General features: G+C 35.8%; 1 protein-coding gene across 1 annotated transcript in view; it reads right to left on the minus strand.

Annotated features, from left to right (window-relative positions):
- LOC100547734 (26S proteasome non-ATPase regulatory subunit 14) overlaps positions 1-22,557 on the minus strand; it is a 37,949-nt gene continuing 15,392 nt past the window's right edge. Inside the window, exons 4-8 of the mRNA XM_010713672.3 lie at positions 17,023-17,094; positions 16,566-16,685; positions 15,368-15,438; positions 14,293-14,443; positions 1-2,624 (exon numbers count right to left, since the gene is read on the minus strand). Of these exons, the coding sequence (XP_010711974.1) occupies positions 2,490-2,624; positions 14,293-14,443; positions 15,368-15,438; positions 16,566-16,685; positions 17,023-17,094 (549 nt within the window). The 3' untranslated portion in view covers positions 1-2,489. The remainder of the gene's footprint in view (positions 2,625-14,292; positions 14,444-15,367; positions 15,439-16,565; positions 16,686-17,022; positions 17,095-22,557) is intronic.

Consider the following 22,557-nt stretch of genomic DNA (forward strand, 5'->3'; position numbering starts at 1 on the left):
TGTGAGTAAAGAGTGATTTAGATTAGGATTTGCTGCAGCGGAGTTTAAAAAATTATGTGACAAATCTTCAGCAAAACCATAATTTGCTATTTTCAATTAAAACTTTACATACAAAGCACGTATTTAGAAAACAGATAAACCATACTTAAACCACAGCCACAAATGTTTCTTATGTTTCAATTGTTCCACCTGTCTATGTTTAAATATATTCTTTAGAGCAATCTAGAATGCATGTGCATTTGCATCTTACGCAACTTAATATTTCAGCATTCCAAAATTATCTGGATGAAAGCTGGAAATGTTCTCAGACATGCATTTTTTAACACATTTCTTTTCAAAGATACACAGACTTAAAAAAAAAAAAAATCAACTGATTACTTTTACAAGAATTAATAGTTCAGGATAACCACTACTCATTTTACTGATTATAAGTAGAATTATCAAACACAGATTTTATCATCAATAAAGAACTTCATGGCAGAAGCTATTAGCAATAAGAAATTTCCACCATCATTTCCTTAACCTAAATTGCTGCATAAGTATTTGTTTTGTTTTAAAAACAGTTGTAGATAGGAGTTTTGCAAATCTCCTATAATACACAGGATTTGACAGATGCCTTTCTTTCTCCAACTTTCCTTCCATACACCCAAACCATTCCTTTATAGTATGGACAAACACAAAAGGTAAACAACCACTCTACTCTAACACTGAGAGGAGTTGTGGTTTGGCAAATGCAACAACATAAACTGAAGCCCATAAAATAAACACTTGCTTTACATTCTAAAGTGAACCCTACTCTTAGCGCACCGTTTCAATGGGAACTGCCATTCCTACATGCCTTGTAACTGGATGCACAGACAGAGAACAGGTAAAAAAGTTTCTCATAAAAGAAAAAAAGCAAATAGGGAAAAAACAACAACAACAACAAAGGATGAAGCCAAGTCATGTAGTGTTCTTACTGTACGAGCAAGACTAAACCGAGTCCTTGCAGGAAAAAAACAGCTGTGCATTAAGAACAAACTATGGCTTTTAGCTTAGCGGTGACACTGCAACAGCTCACTGCCAATTTGCAAAAAAAATTACACAAATAACACTCTAACAACAGAAACCCAAAACTCCCATGGCCAAAATTTGCCATAGCGTAGTGACAGTGATCTTAAAATAATGAAGCTTAACAATACTTCAGGGGCTTACAAGGGAAGTCATTACACATGATCCAGAAAAGCTCAGTTAGGATATTAACCTGAAAGACGCAAGCATGGGCTTGCCTATACCCAGTCAAGATATCAGCTGTTTGTTTCAAACTTATTCATGTTCATGATTTTTGCCAATTCAAAAATCAAAAGTAAAACACAACAATCTTGTTTAATTATCTGGTTTTAATTATTTATTTTAATAAGAAAAGGTTTCAATGCATAAGTAATAAAAATGAGTCGATCTTTTGAAAACTAAGAGTATGGTGATCTAGTCTCCCAAAGGTCATTCCTCACAGCAGAAGTTTAGCCTCTCCATGAGTTCTATCATGACTAGCATACTGTCATTTTTCTAGGATGCTTATCTACCAGATATTTTCATTAAGTAAAGGATCAAAAGAAAAGGAATTTAGAAACATGGCTGCAAGTACACATGTCCCTTAGAATGCACAGTAAGGGGGAAAAGTTTTCTGAAGAGAAAAAACAAAAAGACACTGAGGCAGAAGAATGACAGATAAAAACATTACGTTACTCTAGGGAATATTTGCTTCAGATCAGAAGCTGTATCTTGAGACACTGGTTTGCTTCATTCAAGACAAACATTTTTTGTCTTACTAGTAACATTGTTACTTTAGAATTCAAACTCTGAATACCGAGTTTCACAAATGGCTCCAAAGACATATAAGACAACATTCTCAAAGGAAATGTTATAGTTGAGACAACCAATCAAACGACCTATTGATCCACTGAATCTCCTATTCCACCTTTTTTTTTTTCCCAGCAAATTACTGGATCGTATGAAAATCAGAGACGAATTTTAAGACAAAATGCAAGGTTAAATCCAGATTGCATGTTACACAACAACATGCATATGCATACAGCAGAAAGGCAATATTATTACTGAAAATGTTTTTTTTTCTTCCATAATTTATTCCAGAATAATTTAAGAAGGCTGAGACAATTTAATAAGGAAGTTTTAATTTAAAATTGCAATACTGAACAAGGTTAATAGTCTTCCTATTTGATGTCACGTGGTATGGTATCAATTGTTACTTTTAGAAGTTTACATTTTAAAAAAATTTATACTTTAACCTCTGCAGTAAATAATTACACAGAAATTCACACTTTGCTTGCTAATTTAGGGCTCAGTTTTGAACTCTTCATATACATAACTCCACTGATGATTCACATCACTTTTAAAGGCATGCAGAAAAATGCTATAGAGAGAACAATAAACAACTTGTAGTGTGCTGTTTTCAGGCACCTTCCCCCCAAACTGCTGAAAAGGTCCTGCAATTATAGGATTATCAACAGTGGTTTTACCTGGATAGATGGCTTGTTTAAGTGACCCAGATTTGAAGTTGTTTGTCTTGGTTCATGTCCCAAGACCATCATATTAGCATTGATCAATCTGAAGGCATCAATAACAACCTGTAAAAACAAGATGTCAAGTCAATTCTTTTTAGAAAATGCAACTAATAGTGCCAAGCAACAGTGGACAAGGCACAATCAACTCTCATCTGTTTTTGGCCTTTATCCAGAAAATCATTTAATTATAATATTAATAAAAAAGAGCCTCCTGCTGGCTATGCTATCAGCACACTACACTACCTTGTATTGTAAGGTGACACCAATTATTACTATCTTTTCCATGAAGCTGTAAGTTTTATATAGATTATATAATCAGAAAACAAATTTTTATGTACACTTACTCTTAATCTTCAAAGGTATGCATATGTTTGTCACCTAAATCTTATCCAATCATAGTGAATGACAGAGAGAGACTAAAACTGAAAGTGAGCACAAGCTAAGGGACTGAGTCTAAAGCCCAGTCCTGTCACATCAATTATACTACCACAATACTTGAAATGACAAGAAAATTATAGCTAGCAAGGAACTTGCCCCATGTATTCCCTTCTAGTCAGATGCTTTTTGCTTCTTGTGACTACGGAAGGGTCTATAAACTGTCTGATGGATTAAAAAGTCCTTGTCAGTGTCATGCTCAGGAGTAAAAAATAGAGTATATGAAAACCAAGGTCATTTATGATTTAAAGATACACAGTAGGTATTATTCAGTGCCATTTCTTTGCGAATAAAGTGAATTCACCACCGATTTTTGTTCTGTCCTGTGCTGAATTTGACTACAAAAATATGTGGAGATGGTATTTCATGGCCCAAAGAATAAAATCCAATCACCTACCCAACTCTACACCAGATGCAATGGAGCCGAGGACATACCAGCAATACACACAAAATTTAACTCTCACCAGGCACTTGCCATTACAAGCCAACCATTCCTGTTCAGGCCCCAGTCTTCTAACTGGGCCCGAGGACATATGCAGCATCACATAGCCACACAAATAGCTCTTGCCAGTCTTTGCAGACAACTTTTCTGCCTAGCATTGAAGAGTTATTCCAGTTCTTCAATCTAAATATTTTTAATCTCGGCTGCTTTTACTGCAATCATTTTTATTCTCTCCCAAACTATAGGCTGGTCAACAACAGATACATTTACAGGACTAGTCTGATATTTTGAGGAATTAGAGCTGAACTAAATCTTTTGTCATGAATTCAACAAGAAATCAACCACTGTCTCCTACCAAAAGTCTGTGGAGAAAGTGACACTGGGTTTTTCACATTGTCCTAACATTTTCCTCCTGATTAACATAAATAATAACTAAATACATACGAAGTTTATTAGGATTATAATTATTAAGGTAATTGATGTTTAAATGAAATTAGTAAGCAAATATTTATCACAAAATATTTATCAAATTCTAAACTTAAAAAGCCTATTAACTCATCACCTTTACTTTTCAGGCCCCACTATTTCAGCCACGCTGAGTGACGAAGTACCACTTGCTGTCATACAGCTACCGAGTGGCCTCTCAGCTGCCAGACCTGTCTGCATATATCATGGCTTAGAATATCCCGTAGAAAGTGTATGAAACAATTTTATGTTAAAAATATTAGGCTGTGACCCAGTTAACATCAGTCAACAGTGACAATTCATTTCTGGACAATAATAAAGCCAAATTACATTTAATAAGCAGCAAACGCAAGCCACATTATATTAATACTACAAAATTATTTTTAAAAATCCTTCATTCTCAATGAAGGCTTATATACATCTCGCTGACCTCAAATAAATGTATTTTTTCTCTTATTGCTATCAGATTTTTCAAGTATCTTAAAATACTCATGACAAGCCATTTTATTTACATTCTGTGTTCCATTTTAAACAGATGCTCCAATTTATGAACACCTGGAAATGCCCAACCATAACAAACAGGCAGTATAAATTAAAAAGTTGAGTGAAGAAAAAAAATCCACACTGCCGGTCTCCTGAGACAAGCTGGCTAAGAGGGGAAAAAAATCAAGCAAATAATAACTGGCTCTGAGGAGCAAGCAAGGCTAGCAGGGCAGTGCAGTGCCAGGCCAGGCAGGACTCATGGCTTCTCCAGACAGCGCAACCAGCACTGCTTCAGCTGGGCAGCATAACAAAGCTGTGCGAAGAACTCAAATCACAAACTGCACACTTCAGACAGGGATAAAACCATAACTCCTATAATCTAGAAGGGCAGAACAATGCACATGGATGATATTTCTCATCTTAGTTGCACTATGATGAGCAGTGGTAACTAAATACTTTAACTACACTAAGATTAAAGGAATTTGCTGCTATCACTATAGCAACCATCTTAAAGAAACTAACATGCTCAACAACCTGGAGGCTAAATTTAGACCTAATACGCAATAAAAGCATAAACATCAACAAATCCTATATATTGGCTTCCATGAAATGTAATTGCTTTCTTCGTGGTGAGAATAAATCAGTTCCTCCATTACAGGATTACATAAAAATAAATACTCATTAATGTCCAGTGTACTAATGAGCAATGGGTGAACTAGGTGTTAATTATGCCACACTAAGATTAGAGAAAAGAACCCCCGTGGATGAGCGCTTGGAGGTGCGTGGAGCTGAAGTCAGCTTACTACGTTTGTGGATTTTGAAATACAGCATGATGCAATCAGGTGATGGCAACGTGGTCATTCGCTGTTGTACAATGGAAACTTCAGAGATGGCATTATCAAAAAATGAGCCTCTAAGGTTTAATTAAAAGCAGCACAAACCCACACTTCACTACTCAGAATTTCACAAAGAAGTCAGTCTGTCTCATCCAAATTTTCTAAGCTGTCATTGCACTTCAATTATCTAATGCATCTTGCAACGTGTTAGTAAAAACCACATTTTTCAAGCTTCATGCTAAATTCTTTCTGTAAAGACATAAAAAGTTAAAGAAAAGTCTGTGGCAATAGGATATTTTCCAGAAATAAGGTGGTAAGATTTTTCTCAAATGTAATTCCACAGTGCATCTCTTTCACCACTCTGACCAGTTAATTTCTCTGAGTACAAGTGTCTTCAGACTTTACAGGGGTCATTTCAACAGCAGACAGCTTATAACAAAACCATTAGCAGTTTGGCTAGCTTAAGGAAACCTCTTACTTTCCTTTTTTGTTTATTATCACTGCATGAATCTGCAGCATATGAGAGTTTATAATTTCTCGGGCTTGTTAAATTCATGTTAAAGGTCTGTTTTCTTGTTGAATAAATTTTGTTCATATAATGCTGCCTATTTCATATACTGAGTCTTTAATAGCACCTTTGGTCTATGCGCAACTCACAGATCAAAACAGAGGACTAAAATAGGGGTTGATGATGCTATTTACATGTGTGATTCCTGCTGTCTTCTTGTTAGTAGCTTTAATATAATAGAAGACCTTGTCTGTTTTGTAATTAACACATCTTTACTGGAGAGATATTTGGAAGTGATTGCTGTGAATATACTGGTTAGTAAAATAAACACAATCACACACCACTTTCTGTTATCAGACAAATTTGTGAATTGTACACATTATACTCCAGATCAACAAACTGTGATATAACAGCCAAGTAGAAGACACATTTATATAACCCTTTATTTTTCTGAAAATATGTATTCAATCTGACCTTGCAAATATAATTAGCTTGTGGGATGTGTGGATTTCAGTACCATGGATGCTTTACTAATTGCAGCTCTTGGAAATAGATACTAAATATTTGGAAGCTGCCAATACAAAATAAAAACTGCATCTTTTTGTACATCTGTCTTAGCTTCAAAAAAGCATAATAATCTAGAAAACAATAACTATACAGCATTTTCCAAACATTTTCCTGGGGTCACAAACCACAACAGAGACCACATAATTGACTTCCAGAAACAAAATTCATAATTATGCTCAGTGTACTTTATAAATTTGAGAATAGCTATAATTAATACAATTCATGGCTACTCACAAGTGTTGGATTCTTCAACTGGTAACTAGATAGAAATCTGGCCTTTTCTAATCTGTGCATATTTATTAAAAATAATGGCATGGTTAAAAATTTAGAATGTTCAGTAGCCAGATATGTTTTAGCTTCTTTGAACAGCATGTGCCAGGTACATTTTTTCTAAAGCAGTCTTCAAAACTTTGTGTTTGAAAAAAAATTATGAGAAATTTGGGAGTAATTTACAGACGTGATTCTATTAAATTCCTCCAACACCAAAACTACAAATAAGACTTAAACACTTAGGGCAAGGTCTACCATATTTTAATGCTGAAGTTCTGTAAGAAGTAAGCCATTCTTTTTTATTTTAATTACATTTTTTTCAAGCATCAATATTTTTTCCACTGAAGATTCTATCACATATGGTGACTATCTTTAAAAATGTATTGTATCCTTTTAACTCAAATAGCAATGCATTGTTTATGCCATATGTTTGTGAACAAATACGCCAGTGCTTAAAGAAGACTCTGCAAAAGATATAATGTGGTTATGCCAGGTGTGGAAAAAGAAGTAATGTCCCATCTAAAATATCTTTTATCACCTGCAACTGACCTGTTATCGACTGCTTAGTTTGCTTCTAGATTCTTTAAAAATGAAATGGAACATGTGACCTGAGAAGTGCAGCTATGGTTTATGACCATTTCGTTATTTATGCTGCCATGCACTGTTAGACAACTACAAGTGAAGAACATCTTCTGTCCCCTGTAAGCCCACAACATAAAAAATTAAAAGAAATCTTACTTTTTATGCCATTTCCAATGAAAAGCACTAAGAACTGAAACTGACTCATGCCAAATGCATACCACTGAATTGCTGTGATTGTGAGTTTGAAGTTTGCAACATGGAAATTATTTATAAAATGTCAATTTTAGCTCTGGAAAATATATTCCTAGGAGTATGTGCATTTTCCTTCTCTATCCTTAGAGAATTGCTTATTTGTGGTCAAATCTGCTGTACAACTTCAACATCCATACTGGGAGGGGAGAGAACTACAGTATAATACATTTATCTTGACAAGTGAGGGCATGCATCCATAACTCACAAGCAGCAAACCACAAGTTTTAAAGCTATATGCCTTAATGAAGATAAATGGACTATTCTACATCCACTATGGCAAAAGGAAATTAAACATTTAATACTTTCCAACAAAAAGTCTTCTTGAAACTTTTTTTTTGTTTTAGGGAAGGGCATGAACTGAAGTAACCTGTGAAAATGGTTTCATAGGTAAGTATACATTGCTAATTTAAACACAGCAAATCCAAAGGATGTTGTTTTAAAAATTTGGAACAGCAGCATTGATATTAACAGTTTTGGCATCACACTAAGAAAAATTGAGACTTAAAATATGCAAAACATGTTATTCTGAATACACGCAATTATAATAAAAATGTTGGCTTTCATACAATCCGTAGCAAATGCATGGAAGAGTGGCGGTGATAAAGCAGTTCAATGCAAATGTGGTTTATGCCTACGTTCAGAAAAATCATATCCTCAACTGAAATGCACATGCATGAACACCAAGTGGCCTACTCTGTAGTGCAGATGCAATTCATCTCCTACAAACACGATTCTTCAGGGAAAAAAAATGCATCAGCCTTTATTGAATCAACAGTAATCAACACCAACACAAATGTTATTTTCTTCCTTATTCTCCAAATGAGGCTGCTATCGAAAATCTAGATTTAAGTTGGTTCCTGCCTAGATCCAAACCAGTTGTTTCAGCCCAAATAAGCAGTCTCTGCTATACCAAATGCACTGTCCTGGCAATGGTAAGAAATGTCACCGTTCAACTAATCAGTTCAACAGTGATTTGGTGGTCACTTAGCTGTTTGTTACATGAAACTGGTAATCTCACTCTTGCTGAATATGATCGCTCTCCTTACGCCACAGGCTGCTATGGCAGCTGACAGTGTCATGTCCTGTTGACACTGACACACCTGTTGACCAACTTTAGTGACAGAAGCAAACAGAGAGAAGTACACAAGCAGAAAGATCCAACATTGTCAAAAAAGCTTTTTTCTAGGAAAGAAAGAAAGACTTTGTCTTCAAGCTTTGGCAACTAGAGGGCTAAAATCACACTACGAAAACATATTACTGTGTTCCTGCAATTATTTATGACAATAACCTCAACAATGCAAATTGTTAATGACAAAGTATCAAAGCTTCATCTCCTTCACTATTATTTCTCAGCTGTTGTGATTCTCCCCTTTAATTTCAAAAACTACAAATCAGTAACAATCAATCATAGAATCATAGAATCCTTAGAGTTGGAAGGGACCTCTGAAGGCCATCTAGTCCTCCCATGCAATGACCAGGGGCATCACAGCTACATCAGGCTGCCCAAGGCCTTATTGAGCCTCACCTTGAAAGTCTCCAAGGACATGGCATCAACCACATCACTGGGCAACCTGTTCCAGTGCCTTACCACCCTCACTGTTCAGTAACATACCAATACTCAAGGCATTTATACAAGTACTCAAGGTTTATACACACTATAAGAGTACTTAATTGCTGTACAAAATGTATAGAATGATATAATCTCCATCTCTGAACAGTTTCAAACAAAACTATACGTTGTAAAGTTCCCTTCTGTATTTTACAATTTTTCCTTTTCAACAGAAAACAACATTAGTAAGTCCAGTTCTAATAACGAAAATTGTCCCAGGTAAAAAATGTGCTGATATAAAATTGTACATATTACATGCTTTAAAAGAAATTTTATTGTAAAATATGAAATGCATAATAACGCAAAGTCAACAACTGTATCTCAAATCAGTAGTGGACAACACAGTCCACTGAATATTTTGTTTAGTTTTTTACTAATACTTGCAAGCTGTACTCTTGTGACTAGATTTTGCCTGTTTCTGGGGAAGATTTATTAAGAAAACAATTATTAAGATAAATGTGTGAACTGAGGAGGGGGAGTTGTGCATGTAAAAAAAAAGTCCTGATAGCTAGCTCCTATCTACTTCTCAAAGTTCTCATAAATTTAATCCCTAGTAGGCTATTTTCAATTTCAAGTGTTACACTAGTGTCTCCATACATCTCATTTTAAGTATTGCTTTTTTTCTCCTTTAAAAGTAGCCACTACCTCCCAACAAGCAAGTGAACAGGAGAGGTATGAAGAGAAAAAAGAAAAAAAACATTACCCCAATGAAAGGGGGTACTGTTCTAGTATTGAATGTGGAGGTTGGCGGCCCTGCATGTGGCGGGGGGGTGGAGATTCATGATCTTTGAGGTCCCTTCCAACCCTGGCCACTCTATGATTCTGTGAAAGAATAGAGGTCTGAAAGTGTGCATTTTAGAAAACTAGTGTAAGACTTACATTCAGCTAAAGAAAATTTTTGAGGATAGGTGGCAATTCCAACATCCAGAAGAGTCATTGTTAGTTTTCTGCCTCCTTTTGGTTTCATTCCTTTAGACTATCAAGTTATAAAATCAAACAAAATCACTCTTCTTATGCTAATTATTGAAAAAAAACAAAACAACAACAACAAAACAACAAAAAACAGCCTATTAAGCTGAAAAGTTAAAAACTAAAATCAAGTATTGTCAAAACCATATCACTCATATATAACAAACTACACACCGGTTGACACCTAGATCTAGAATTAACACATGTACCAATGAGAGGGGAAAAGAAGAGAAAGCGTACTGGAACAGGTCATTCAGTAATGAACTCTGCTTGACCGTATATAAGTTTTGTTATGGCACTTTACTCTCTTATCCTATGTCTGCATAAATTTTGTCCATTTCAAAAACAGACACTGCAAGAATAATAAAGCATTAGAACAGATATCCCAGGAGTCTGTTGCATTCCAAGATTCGAGTGGACAAAACCTTAGACTGATTTCATCTGAACCCAGTGCTGAGCCAGTGTTGTGCACAAAGCTGGACTAGTTCTCCAGAGATCACTTCCCACCAGAATGACTGCTACTACCCGACCAATCAAAAGTTAAGTTTTTTTCCTCCTCATTCCTTCTGAATGAGATTCGGGTAATAATAAAATACCAAAGCATAAACCTCTTCTATCAAAATTGCAGGATATGGTCTGAGCATGGGATTAAGATGCACAGCATGCTTATCTGCCAGGAGGTGACAAACATGCAAAGTACAATTTATAAAAAGTTATCACAAAGACAAGTTTTCTTCAGAAAACAACAGATTTTCCTACCAGTGTTTCTGACAGTGCCTTGCTAGGAAAGATTACACTGCAACAGACAGGAAATTTTGCTGTATGAACAAGAGGTTTGTTAGGGACTATACTCAAAAACATAAATGGCAAAACTTCAGATCATTTTGATATTTCACCAAATTTTGTCAGCAATTATTAATTGACAGAAAACAATGAACTACCTCTCAGGAAAGCACACCATTATAAACAGTGACTTTTTCCAAATAAAGATTTCTAACAGTGCTAAGTAAGTAAACTAAACACAGCTTAAAGCTTTAAAGAGTTTTAAAAAGAAAACATCACCCTTTTTCTTAACATAAATGAGTATTAAGGTATAGTTAATGCTTCGGGAGTGAAAAATATAACTACATGACACTTAACATAATGTAGTATTTTCCTTAAGAGGTGAGGAACAGCTGCTAATGTAAGGTCCAAAAAATTTTTATTATTATTATTATTATTATTATTATTTTTAACATTTGGCAAAGGTATATAATTCTCTGTACAGAGATTTAAAAATGTATGTTGGAAAGAAATATAAAATGTCAATATTTAACTTTATTCCAGAATTTTAATTAAATTACTTCTGTGGAATATTCTAAATATGTATCACAACTCCCATTTCACAGACTGAAAAACTGGAGGGGTGATTAAAAAACAAGTTTGGTAATAAGTACAAGATCAAGCAACAGCTAGCCAGATTGTCCACTGTCCGTATTTTATCATGATTGACTTCACTCACAGAATGAAAAAACAAACAAACAAACAAAAAAACCACCAAAACAAAGCTTCTTCTCTCTGGTTTCTGGTAACACTGACCTCAGTTAAAATTCACTGATCTGCTATGAGTTTGCTTTACAATCAGCAGGAACATTATCAGCCTCAATATATGTAAAGATCAGTATTTAGAGTTCTGACTTTCATGTGTCCTACTATACTTTTGTAAAAATACCTCACTCCTAAAATGGCCACAGTGGTCCATAAATGGTCCTAAAATGGCATTTAACCCATAAGCCTATATGAGGATTTTTCTTTTAATGTGAATTTCATATTTTGTTCAAGGCCATTAAGACGACAAAATGCATCTTTTTTGAAACTGGTGAGAATTTTACATCTTCCTGTCTTTGAACTGCAGTCACCAATGCCAGTCCCAGCAGATCTTTGGAATCAGAAGACGCGTGGCCAGAGAAGGACAGCTAACAAGTTAAGAAGTTGTAGCTTTCCACCAGTGACAGGGCAAACCATTTTTTAATACTTTGGATAGACAAGATGGACCTGAACTCCTCACCAGAATTCATTTCAACTTCCTGATGTGTGAAAATTACCTCTGCCCCATTTCCTTCCTCCCCAGCACCAGCTGCCTCGCCGGCTGCAGGCCGCAGCCATTTATCTGGGCACGGACTGCTCTCCGGCAGGTTTAAAATCAGCTACTGTGTTATTTTGGACTTTGTTTTTAAATACTTCTAATCTCAGTCAAAACACACCATATTAAAATCTTCTATGCCACATGTTCACTGTAATTTTTGCCAGATAGTTATGTTGGTAAAAGGTATAATGAGTAATGATCTTGGACTCACATAGCTACACACATCCGCAAAAGCCCCCCACTGTAGTGGCTACTACAGCAAGAAAACTACCTCTGCCAGCATTTCTTCTTCTGCTGGCAATGGGGAAACACAGGTCCTGAGACAGGCACAGCTCAAATTGCCCAGCATACCAAGATGCACCAGACAGCATACTAAGGCAGTCACACACATGAAGCAGTCAAACCTGACCCACAAAGCCTCACCAACTCTAATAAATCTGTTCTTCTTACAGTTCATCTAAAACCAAATATATTCTAATCTAAATAAGTGAACTTCTTAAACAAAGACTAAAAATCATACAGACTCAATAGCCCAATCTCACACCCCAAAACCTAGAGATTAATTAGAAGTAGTAGACATAATCTGGGGGATTCAAATTCTAAGATTTAGGGATGCACTTGCCAGAAACATGACAGATGTAATTCATTTTTTTTCCTTAAGATACAAAACCTGAGAATGTAATTTAATGACTGTAGCAGCTAGACTTGCATGGAAAACAAACATTGCAAGACTTCCAGTGATCTTAAGTACCGGCAGCAATGCCATACAAAAAGCTGCAACTGAGAAACATTTTGATGGACAAAAATTCAAAATAAAAATGCCAAAGCCTTTTTCATGAAGAGAACAAAGACCTTCATTTAAGATGGCATCTGTGTCAAACAACAGTGTTTAAAAAAAAAAAAAAAAGCACTTAGTGAGCAAATGTGGTACAACGTAGCATGACTTACTGGGAGGCTTTCCCCCTCAATGGATTTTACAGCTAGTTAGCTCTACATTATTAGCACGCACCCCCAAGTTATATTTTGACAAAATAAAAATAATGTTTCAATATTTGTATTGGAGAGAGAAAATTAAAGCAAGCTAAGCAAACCTATAGAAAAAGTTCTAGGAAAAAGTCAGCACAAATTAAATAGCATAGCGCAACAATTGTCTCCCCCAAAACTAACAAAATATATGAATTACACAATTTAGAAGGAAGCAGAATTGATTCAGATGTCTATTATCTTCCAAACAACCACAAGCTATTCATTTTTCAAACGCCTCTGTTTTATATAAACAACTACAAGATAAAAATCAGAATTTGAATAAAATAAACCAAGAAAACAATTTAAGTGCAGTGCAACTGTAGCTTCAGAATATTCTATTATGAAATTAAAGGAAAGCTTAGCAGAATCATTCGATAGTTTCTCTATAGTCTGTCTCACAGGAAATATGGTACTAAAGCTTTACTGAAAATGAACACTTTTTAAATATTTATAAAATTACATTAATACAATCCATAGATATATATCATGATGATTTCAATAATTATTCCACAATACAATGGGAGTGCATGCTCAAACAAAACACCTCAGCAGTATTTTAAAGCAGTAAACCACCTAGCCAATTTCTGTGCGTTCTGTAGTTTTTCTAATCCACTCTCCCTGTGGTTGAGCAAAATCGAATTGCCTCTCACATTTGCAGACAGCTCTGTGAAGGTGATAATAGAGCTGCTCCCTGCTGTCATGAGGCAGGAAATAGGAAAATGGCATATGGGGCTAGAAAGAAATAAAAAGAGAACTAAACAAGAACAAAAGAGATTTCAACAAAGGACAACTATAACCCAATATGCTTTGCAAGTTAATCTCTTTTCATAATCATTCAACATATTTAATCATTTATCGGCACGTTTTCTAGAAAACTTGAATGCTTGATACAAAGTCTTCTGTAAAGTTTTATTCCGTAAAACATTTTGGAATAAAAATGCTACTAAGAGCCAACATATGTAACACCTATAAATCAATGCCTTATTAGTACCCACATTAAGGGGCTAACTCTATTCCAATCTGTTGTTAATTCATCATAGATTTTGTGGCTAAAATGAAACCTCCAAAACAATGTATACTTGGATTATCAGTTGTTCGTATCTACAGTGCCTTCATACTAATTCTTACGGAAGCACCTTTAAAAAAGAAAAGCCTACTATACCTTTCCTTTTACACTCTGAATGGGATCCACCACCACAGCAACCGCTCTTTCCGATAATGCTTCAAAGCTCTGCTGAGTATTGATATCTACACCAGACAGCCAACAGCCAAAGCCAGGGTGACTGTGATACCAACCAACAACCATCTCAGGTCTGAAATGAAGAGGACAATGAAATTCTTGAAAAACAAAAACGTGTAATAGAAGAAGAAACAGTTACGTTTCAGGGCAAAAATTAGGGTGACTTGTGAAAAAATACCACTGGACATACCTAAATTACTCACCATTGTATGGTGAAAACATGGACGTGAATAAATCCAACAAAAGAATGTTATCATTAAGGGATGCACATTAGCAGAGGAAAATCATGCTTTCAGTTTTTCACCCTGTTACCACACCTTCCCTGAACCAGTTTTTACCCTTTCAGCACTTGAGTAAATACCTACTCTTTAACTCCTCGGCGTCGAGGGTTGAATTTTCACTGCAGAAAGTCCATTTCAGACATGGACAACGGAAACCAACAGTGGGAAAGGATTAAATATCAGTTAAACCAGCAGTAGAACTAGGAACTCAGTCAAAAAGCAATTTGCACTGTTCTGTTCAGCTGCTGAGCCTTTTGCTAACATTAATTTTGAAGTTTTTCCCACAGTAAAAGAATTTGAGCAAGCAGGCGACAACTGTTGAGAGGTAGGAGTGAATAAAGATTCATTTAAATACTACGGTATTTTACCCAATTATTTTTCTTTTCATTAAAATTGCATGAAAGTAAGATAAACAATGCTTTTTTTTTTTGTCTTAATTGAAAAAGAAAATCAATCTTTTACTAAATTGAGCAGCATTCTAATCTTTTTGTGCAATAATCAAAGATGTAAGTTTAATGTGAGTGACAACCTTCTGACAATGGAAAGGCACGAGGTGAATTACATGCTATGCTACTCAGCCATTTTCTGGGACAATTATTTCTTTTCAAAAATTACAAACAGCCCCGTGTTCACTGATTTTGCAGAGAGCCAACTGTTTCTTCTAAACAATACGCAGAATGTATTTATTATTCCCAGCTCTTCTCAGGGTGACTTACCTTCCTGTCTGTTTCAGCATATCCAACATTTTTGCTTGAAATACAGGATCAACTGCCTCCACACTGACACCCTAAAGTAAAGGGAAACAACAATCACAGCAATTACAGATAAAGTCATATTTCAAATCTTTTAACTTGTTACTTTTCACAACAAAAATTTAACACAATCTCACTAGCATATGTTAAAGAAGTGAAATGATTACTTTAGAATACCTTTAAACATAAAATACAGTTTTATAATATAAATACATTTCAATTGAATTTTTAAAATGCTAAAAAGATTCTGAATTGCCACTTAGGTAATTTCTACTGTGAGCAAACACGATTAAATGGGCACAAGGATTCATTTTTTCCTCCTCTTTCTTTCCATTCTGTAAACTTTGGCCTGCTGTTTCTCAAATTTAGCTCTAGAGATTTTTTTTCAAGATAAATAACAGCAGCTTTTTGATAATTCTATGTAATTGGCTACATAACTGGCTACATACTACCACACCCAAACAGGACAAAATAATTCAAATGCTTCATTTTGCAGCTTTGAGCTACAAAGAGATCTGTGATGTTTTAAGAGCAATATCTTAAGTTACACAAGAAAAGCATCACAAGCTCCAATTATGATTTTTATACACTTTAAAATATCTGTGCATTGCATTAATATTCTTATTCAAAATTAAAATACATATTTTTTTCATACCACAGTAATATCACTTAAGAGATGTGCCACTATAAGGTCTATCACAGAGATTAAGTTTGAAGCATATCAATAGCATTGTCACAATTAAGGGTATGATAAACTTCTAATAAAGTCTTTACATCCTTTAATTCCTCCCTCGGCTCCCACTATGAGTTTTTGAAGTTATCAATTTATACATCTTGTAAGTGACGTTATAACCACATATTTATACATACACAAAGTGATCTCCATATTGATATACTCACCCACGTGTTTATCAACAAGATCAACAAGTCACTTTTTTTTTTTAACTGAAATCCATGAACACAAATGATCAAACAGCACCCAAGTATAACAAACTGTATAAAATGGTATCAATATGTGAATTGCAGATGTTCATACTATACCTAATAGTTAGGCAGAGTTTGCTCAAATAAGGTTGCATGAATTGGTAAGGAAGGAAAAGCTTTTACAAATTATTTACTATACAGGAGAAGAAAGAAAAAAGTCTAACTACAAAGAACTCACCGTTCCAGACTGTGGCATAGCAAAAACATCAATCACCCTCACAGTGTAATCATCAACGAATTCCCCGAGCATCAGCCCCATAACTTCCATAGGGACACCAGCACGACCATGTTTCAACATCTGGAATGAAGACAACACGACATTGTTTAACTATAGAAGTTTAAGCAGTAGGAGGCTCAAGTCTGACCTGGGAGAGTTCTTGTAGCTTTTCTTGCTCTATTGATAATTCACAACTGGTAGCACTTTTGGAAACTGTAAGGCACTATACAAAGTAGTACAAATTAAGCCATAAAAATGAGAAACAGTAAGTTTCTTATTCTGAATGTTTCACTCAGTGTTAAATATATCGTAAAAATCAGTCTAAGCAGCGTTAAGGAGCACAAGGGCACAGAACCTGGGGAGGTGCCAGGTGCTCAGCCTGCAGCACTACTCGGAGCTGGAGCACAAACACACTTACTTTCAGCAGCGCCAGGGATGAGATATAAACCTGTTCCGCTGTGTCGACCGCAGGAGCATCTGTTGGTGGCCCCTATGAAAAGAATAAATCATCAAGTATTTTCCCCACTGTTGTTATGCTGCCATTTCTAAACCTTTTGTATCCTGTATTATGAAATCAAAGAAAAACGTGTAAGATCAAGAACTCGTGTGCAGATCTTACAAACAAACAAAAGAGCACATCCAAGCCCCCATCACATCTTTACAGTGCCTTCCGACACTAAACTACTTTGTAATAAAAGTCACTGAGCCCCCATCCTGCCTCCCCCAGCCCCAGATCAACACCACCCCAAAGAGCAATCTTATCAGAGACCATCACATACAAAGCTGGCAAGCACTGCACCGGCACAAACCTGTTACAAGCACCCAGGCTAATAGTCAGATAAGTTTCCATTAGTCAGCCTTGCTGCAATGCTAACCTTCGTCAGCTGTAAAATACGGCCAGTTCTCCAATTAACTATGTGTTTCTTACAGTGGTGTGAATGTAAATGCTGCTGGGCTAGCATGATTAACTGGCACCAACACAAACAGCAATTTCCCTTTGCTTCATCAGCTTTCTGCTAAAGAGGACTTGCAGATAAAGGCTAAGGGAGTACTTCGCATATACACTGGTAGAGCGAGAGAAAAAATGGACCTCCGATCCCTAGGTGGAAAGCTGTGAACAAAATACTTTGCTCTTTGCCTCATGAGTAGTTATTCAAAAATTAGCACAACTGTCCCAGGTGTGAATGATTGGTTGAAACGGGTTCTGTATATTGCTGAAAATGAAAAACACAGGAGGCAGCAGTTTAACTGTCCCTTTCTTGAAGAGCAAGAGACATATTGCTCTTACACACAGAATTCCGTATCACCTTACCTCATTACAGCCAATTAGCAGTACATTCATTACTTTGTTAACAAATTGCACGCATGCAGCAGATTTCCACTGAAAAGACAAAAGGTTACCTCTGCACCAAGTGACGCAGAACAAACTTGTGAAGGCTACAAAGCAACCACAGAGCAAGGGGAAGAAAGATGCTCCCCATTACATTAAGAGAGGAAAATAAACGTTTTGTAGATTTGTTTGAGCTTTGATTCTGCACTTAGAAGCAATAGAACAGTTACAGTGAAAAAATCTACAAGCAGTTCATCAGAACATGTCATGGGACCAGAGCACCAGAATCACTTGTCCCAAAGCTATGACCAAACCACTTGGCTGGTGAGGCTTCAAATGCCCCACCATTTTTCCAGAATTACATTTTTCCTCCAAATACATCATTTTACATGCTTAAGTGCATCTTTCTTGCTTCATTTAAAGCATCCTATAAATTTTCTTCTTTTTCCTTAGCACTTTGGAAATCACAAAGACTGAGATTTCCATTTAACCACAGATAAGAAGAAAGCACAGATGGAAAAAAAAAAAAAGACCACCACCAAACTTGAGTTTGATAACATTTCCCTCCTATGTATCCATGTCTATATATAGCATAAAGCTATCCTCTTTCATTTTTCTGTTATAGACCAGAGAGAGTAAGAAGTGAGTGCATAAGTACAAATGCAGTGACCTTGGCTCTGTCTTCTGAGGAACCGTAACACCAATGCTGTGACATCACCATGTACATATTCATTTGTCCCAGATTTACCTTAACATTTCACTGCAAGCAAGCATCCCATTTCAACACCCATTATTAACTAAAGAATTGGGATTTCTGGAAAACTAATTTGGGTTTGACAAAACTCAGGAATTTTAACTGAAGTTTATTCTGCAGGTTATGACATTTAAATTGGCTCTTCTGCATGGACTCTCCATTGCCTGTTAGGGAGGCAGATCACACTGACACCCTTCCAGCAGCTGAAGCATTAATCACAGCTTTGTCCCCTGCACAGACACCTGCATTCACAACTTGTAAGAGATTAATTATTCTTCCTAACTTTTCCCTCTTTAAAATCTATTTAAAATCAGTCAGTAGAGCCAACACTGACAGCAAAGAGACAAAGACAAATATTATTACATTTTGTTTCTGTAATAAGACACCTAAAATACTGTTAGCTTAAGCAAAGGTAGGAACTAAATCTGGGCATTAGCCTACTAAGCTCATTCCTAATCTTTCTCTTTCATTATTTCTGTACTACTTGGGCCTTTCAAATTGTTGTGGTGGTTTTTTTGTTTGTTTTGGTGGTGGTAATATTCCAGAAGCATTTAATGTCATTCTTGCTGTTGATCCCTTCAGCATTTTGGAAGCTAAGTTCGAAAAACAGAAATCACTTTCTGATAAGTTCTCCTGCCCATACCCATAGCCAATGATTCATCTTCAGCACAGGAAGTATTGTTAATACAAAAGGAAACACTCCACTGGTGTAAATCAACTTTGCCCTGCATCCTTTTTTCCCCCTCATGTCTTTTAAACCATGGCATTCACTAAGAATGATTTTGTGCACTATGTGCGAGATTAGCTGTATGTAAATAAAAGGACTACACTAAGCAGACAGCAATCATAAATTCACTGTTTCACTTTAAGCAAAGATCAGCTCCAACTCTTCTCATACAATTTATCTAATTTACTTGAACTCTTAAAAATTAGCTAATGGTAATATTCAATGCAAATATATTGTAGATTTATCAATAACCAATCTTCCTACATAATATAGCACATATCAGCTAAGTATTTCTTTGGTCATAGCTGTTTGTTTGGGAGATCTAACAATTTCCTTTTACTATGTTTTCCCCATAGATTACAATTCCAATCTGAATATGAGAAATTGAGACAACTTGTTGCAGTATATAAATTATTATATGTATGAATCCTCAATCTATAACAAAAACAAAGACTAGAATGTCACCATAAAATAAATTGCCCAAAGTTTTGAATTGATTCCTAAGTACTGATCCAAGAATTTTGAGGAAGAAGTGGGTTAAATGTTGTCCACAATTACATGTGTAACAGATTTAATTCCCTTTTATTTAATACCATAGGCAAAATGGAATACAAAACAGTACTGGAACACAATTGTTCATCCACAGAAAAATATAAACCCAAGTTTCATGAAAGATTCTTAGCACAAAGCTTTTAAGGATTTGACAAACAAAACCACCTGAATAAGTCTTAAAAGATCCAAGTAGTTTACTGGGCTTTAAATAATGTCAACTGAAAGAAACAGGCATTTGGAAACAGGAGCCATCTGACTTCCAGCTCTGACCATTTCCTTTTCTGAAAGAGATGACACTCTATAGGACAGTGCCAGGGTGGCAGTCACAGCTGGACACCAGTTACTAAGCACGTGGCAGCCATGGAGGAACTACATGGTTAGAGACTTCTTTGTCTGGCTCTGCTCATCTTCCACAGAATTTTTACACACTTCTTTCAGAAAAGAAAGGAACAAATAAGAAGAGTTTATTAGTTGATTTCCATGTGGAGGCAAAGTATTTTACACCGACCTCCACAACATGTACTGTTCTGTTATCATTGTTCATAAACTTCCCTGCCTGCCAACTTTGCTTCACAAGGATGGTGCTCCTTTGTTAGAGTACTGAATTAATTTAACTGATGTCAGAAACCCAAACATGAAAACTTCATATCTGTAGCACAGAAGATCTGTTGATATTTTTGGTTTCATTGTGGCAAAGGTCACAGTTTTCCCATTACACAGACTTTCAGGCTGTCCATTCTGCTGCAAAACAACATACTGGCTTCTTTCTGCAGGCCCACAAGTTACTGAGTAATTTACTGCAGAACTAGAACTTGGGGAACTGCAGGAAATGCTATTTAGAAATGTCATGGAATATTCAGCATTCTTAATCACTCCCATGTAAGCCAAATTATTCGAATTCAAAAACTGTTGAAAAAAAATGAAAGAGTAAAATTATTATGCTACCTATTGAAAAACAGTGTTTTTCCTGAAGCACCTATGCATGTTGTGAGTCAGAGAAATGCCCGCCTAAAGGTCAGTCACACTGATCCAATCAAATTCTGGCTTTGCTCAGAATGGCAGAACCCCAATTGGTAACGCTGTGTATAATTAAAAATGTTTTTTATTTTTGGTGTTCCTAATATGACTTATAATTCAGAAGGAATCGCATTCAAATTATGAACAGATGATTACACTGAAGTATTAAAATTATGCATGATATGCATAATTTTATTTCAAACAGTTAAAGGGATGATCCAATATAAAAAGCAGCCCTTTACTTGGGCAGCCCTTGTTGACGAAGTGTTAAAGGCGTTTGCCATTCTAACAGGATAAAAACGAACGTCTCAAAGTGTTACCTACTTGGGACTTTTAGCAAATTTGTTAACACTTTTAGGTATATTACTCCACCTTTCTCTTAGTGTGAACTGGTATCAATTATTTAGCCAATTTTATTATGTTATTAAAATACCTGCTGATTAAACGCGAACTAAAGTGTCATTTCAGAGCACTGCTCCTTATTTGTACTATTTTACATTTTTCCAGATAGGTATAAGAAGTGGACTCGATTAATTACGCTAGCAACTGAGAAATATTCTGCAAATGGAGACAGCTCCTATTGTCTAAATAAATCTTAAATACTGTTCCAGTGTCATGCTAATAGAACAAAAGATGATTTTGAAATATAGCACAGCAGTTCCAACAAAGAAACTCGGTTTTACAGAGGCAGCTGAAATAAAAAAAGACAGCAAAGTGAAGTGCTGTAGAGCAAATCTTATCTTTATTGTGTCAAACAGCATTGCTGTGTAAAATATATAAGAAACACTACCTTTTTTTTGCAACTGGAACAATTTAAATCTGAACATAGAACACACAAGCGAACACTGACTGCTGTAGTGTTTATTTCTTCCCTAGTAAGGCAAGAAAGAACCTTTTAATAGTTTAATTTTGTGAGTATTAAACAACTAGTGTGAAAAACAAGCTGCATGTAAACTATTTCTACTGCCTCTGCTTCAATGACTAGCTGAGGCAACCTGTTATAGGAGGTGTTAATTGGCAATAGGAGTACAAGTCAGAAGCATGTTCCCCATAGTCCTAACCCAGCAAGGCTAGGTCATTAAAGTGGAAATGAATTCTTTCATGCCGACTTAACCCTTTCAGTACATATTTGCAGCTGTTATAACTCAAGACAATTGAGAAAGACAAAGTAAAACTTGCACTACTTTGGAATGTAAGTAAGTATTCACTAGCCCTTTTCCTTTAGTCCTCTACTTCCTTCATAGTAACCATTCCAGATAATCACATTTGTTTTGAAGGTGGGAGAAAATGGGCATTAGGGGTATAAATGCAATGACAACCATCATAAAATAATAATTTAGCATATTAAAGGATACATGTAAAGATCAGGCACTCGAAGTGAGCTTAGAGCTACTGTTTTCATTGAGATAAATCCAGTAGTGAAGGTATAGTTCAGAACGGGAGGATAAGCACTATAGAATACATGCAAAAAGGACACAAAAACCTGAGAAATGAGGAGAGAGAAAGAGAGAGAGAGAGAGAGAGAGAGAGAGAGAGAGAGAGGTGATAATAATAAAAGACTTAAAAGCCACCT

Source organism: Meleagris gallopavo, chromosome 7, assembly GCF_000146605.3.
Source record: "Meleagris gallopavo isolate NT-WF06-2002-E0010 breed Aviagen turkey brand Nicholas breeding stock chromosome 7, Turkey_5.1, whole genome shotgun sequence".
NCBI lineage: Eukaryota > Metazoa > Chordata > Aves > Galliformes > Phasianidae > Meleagris > Meleagris gallopavo.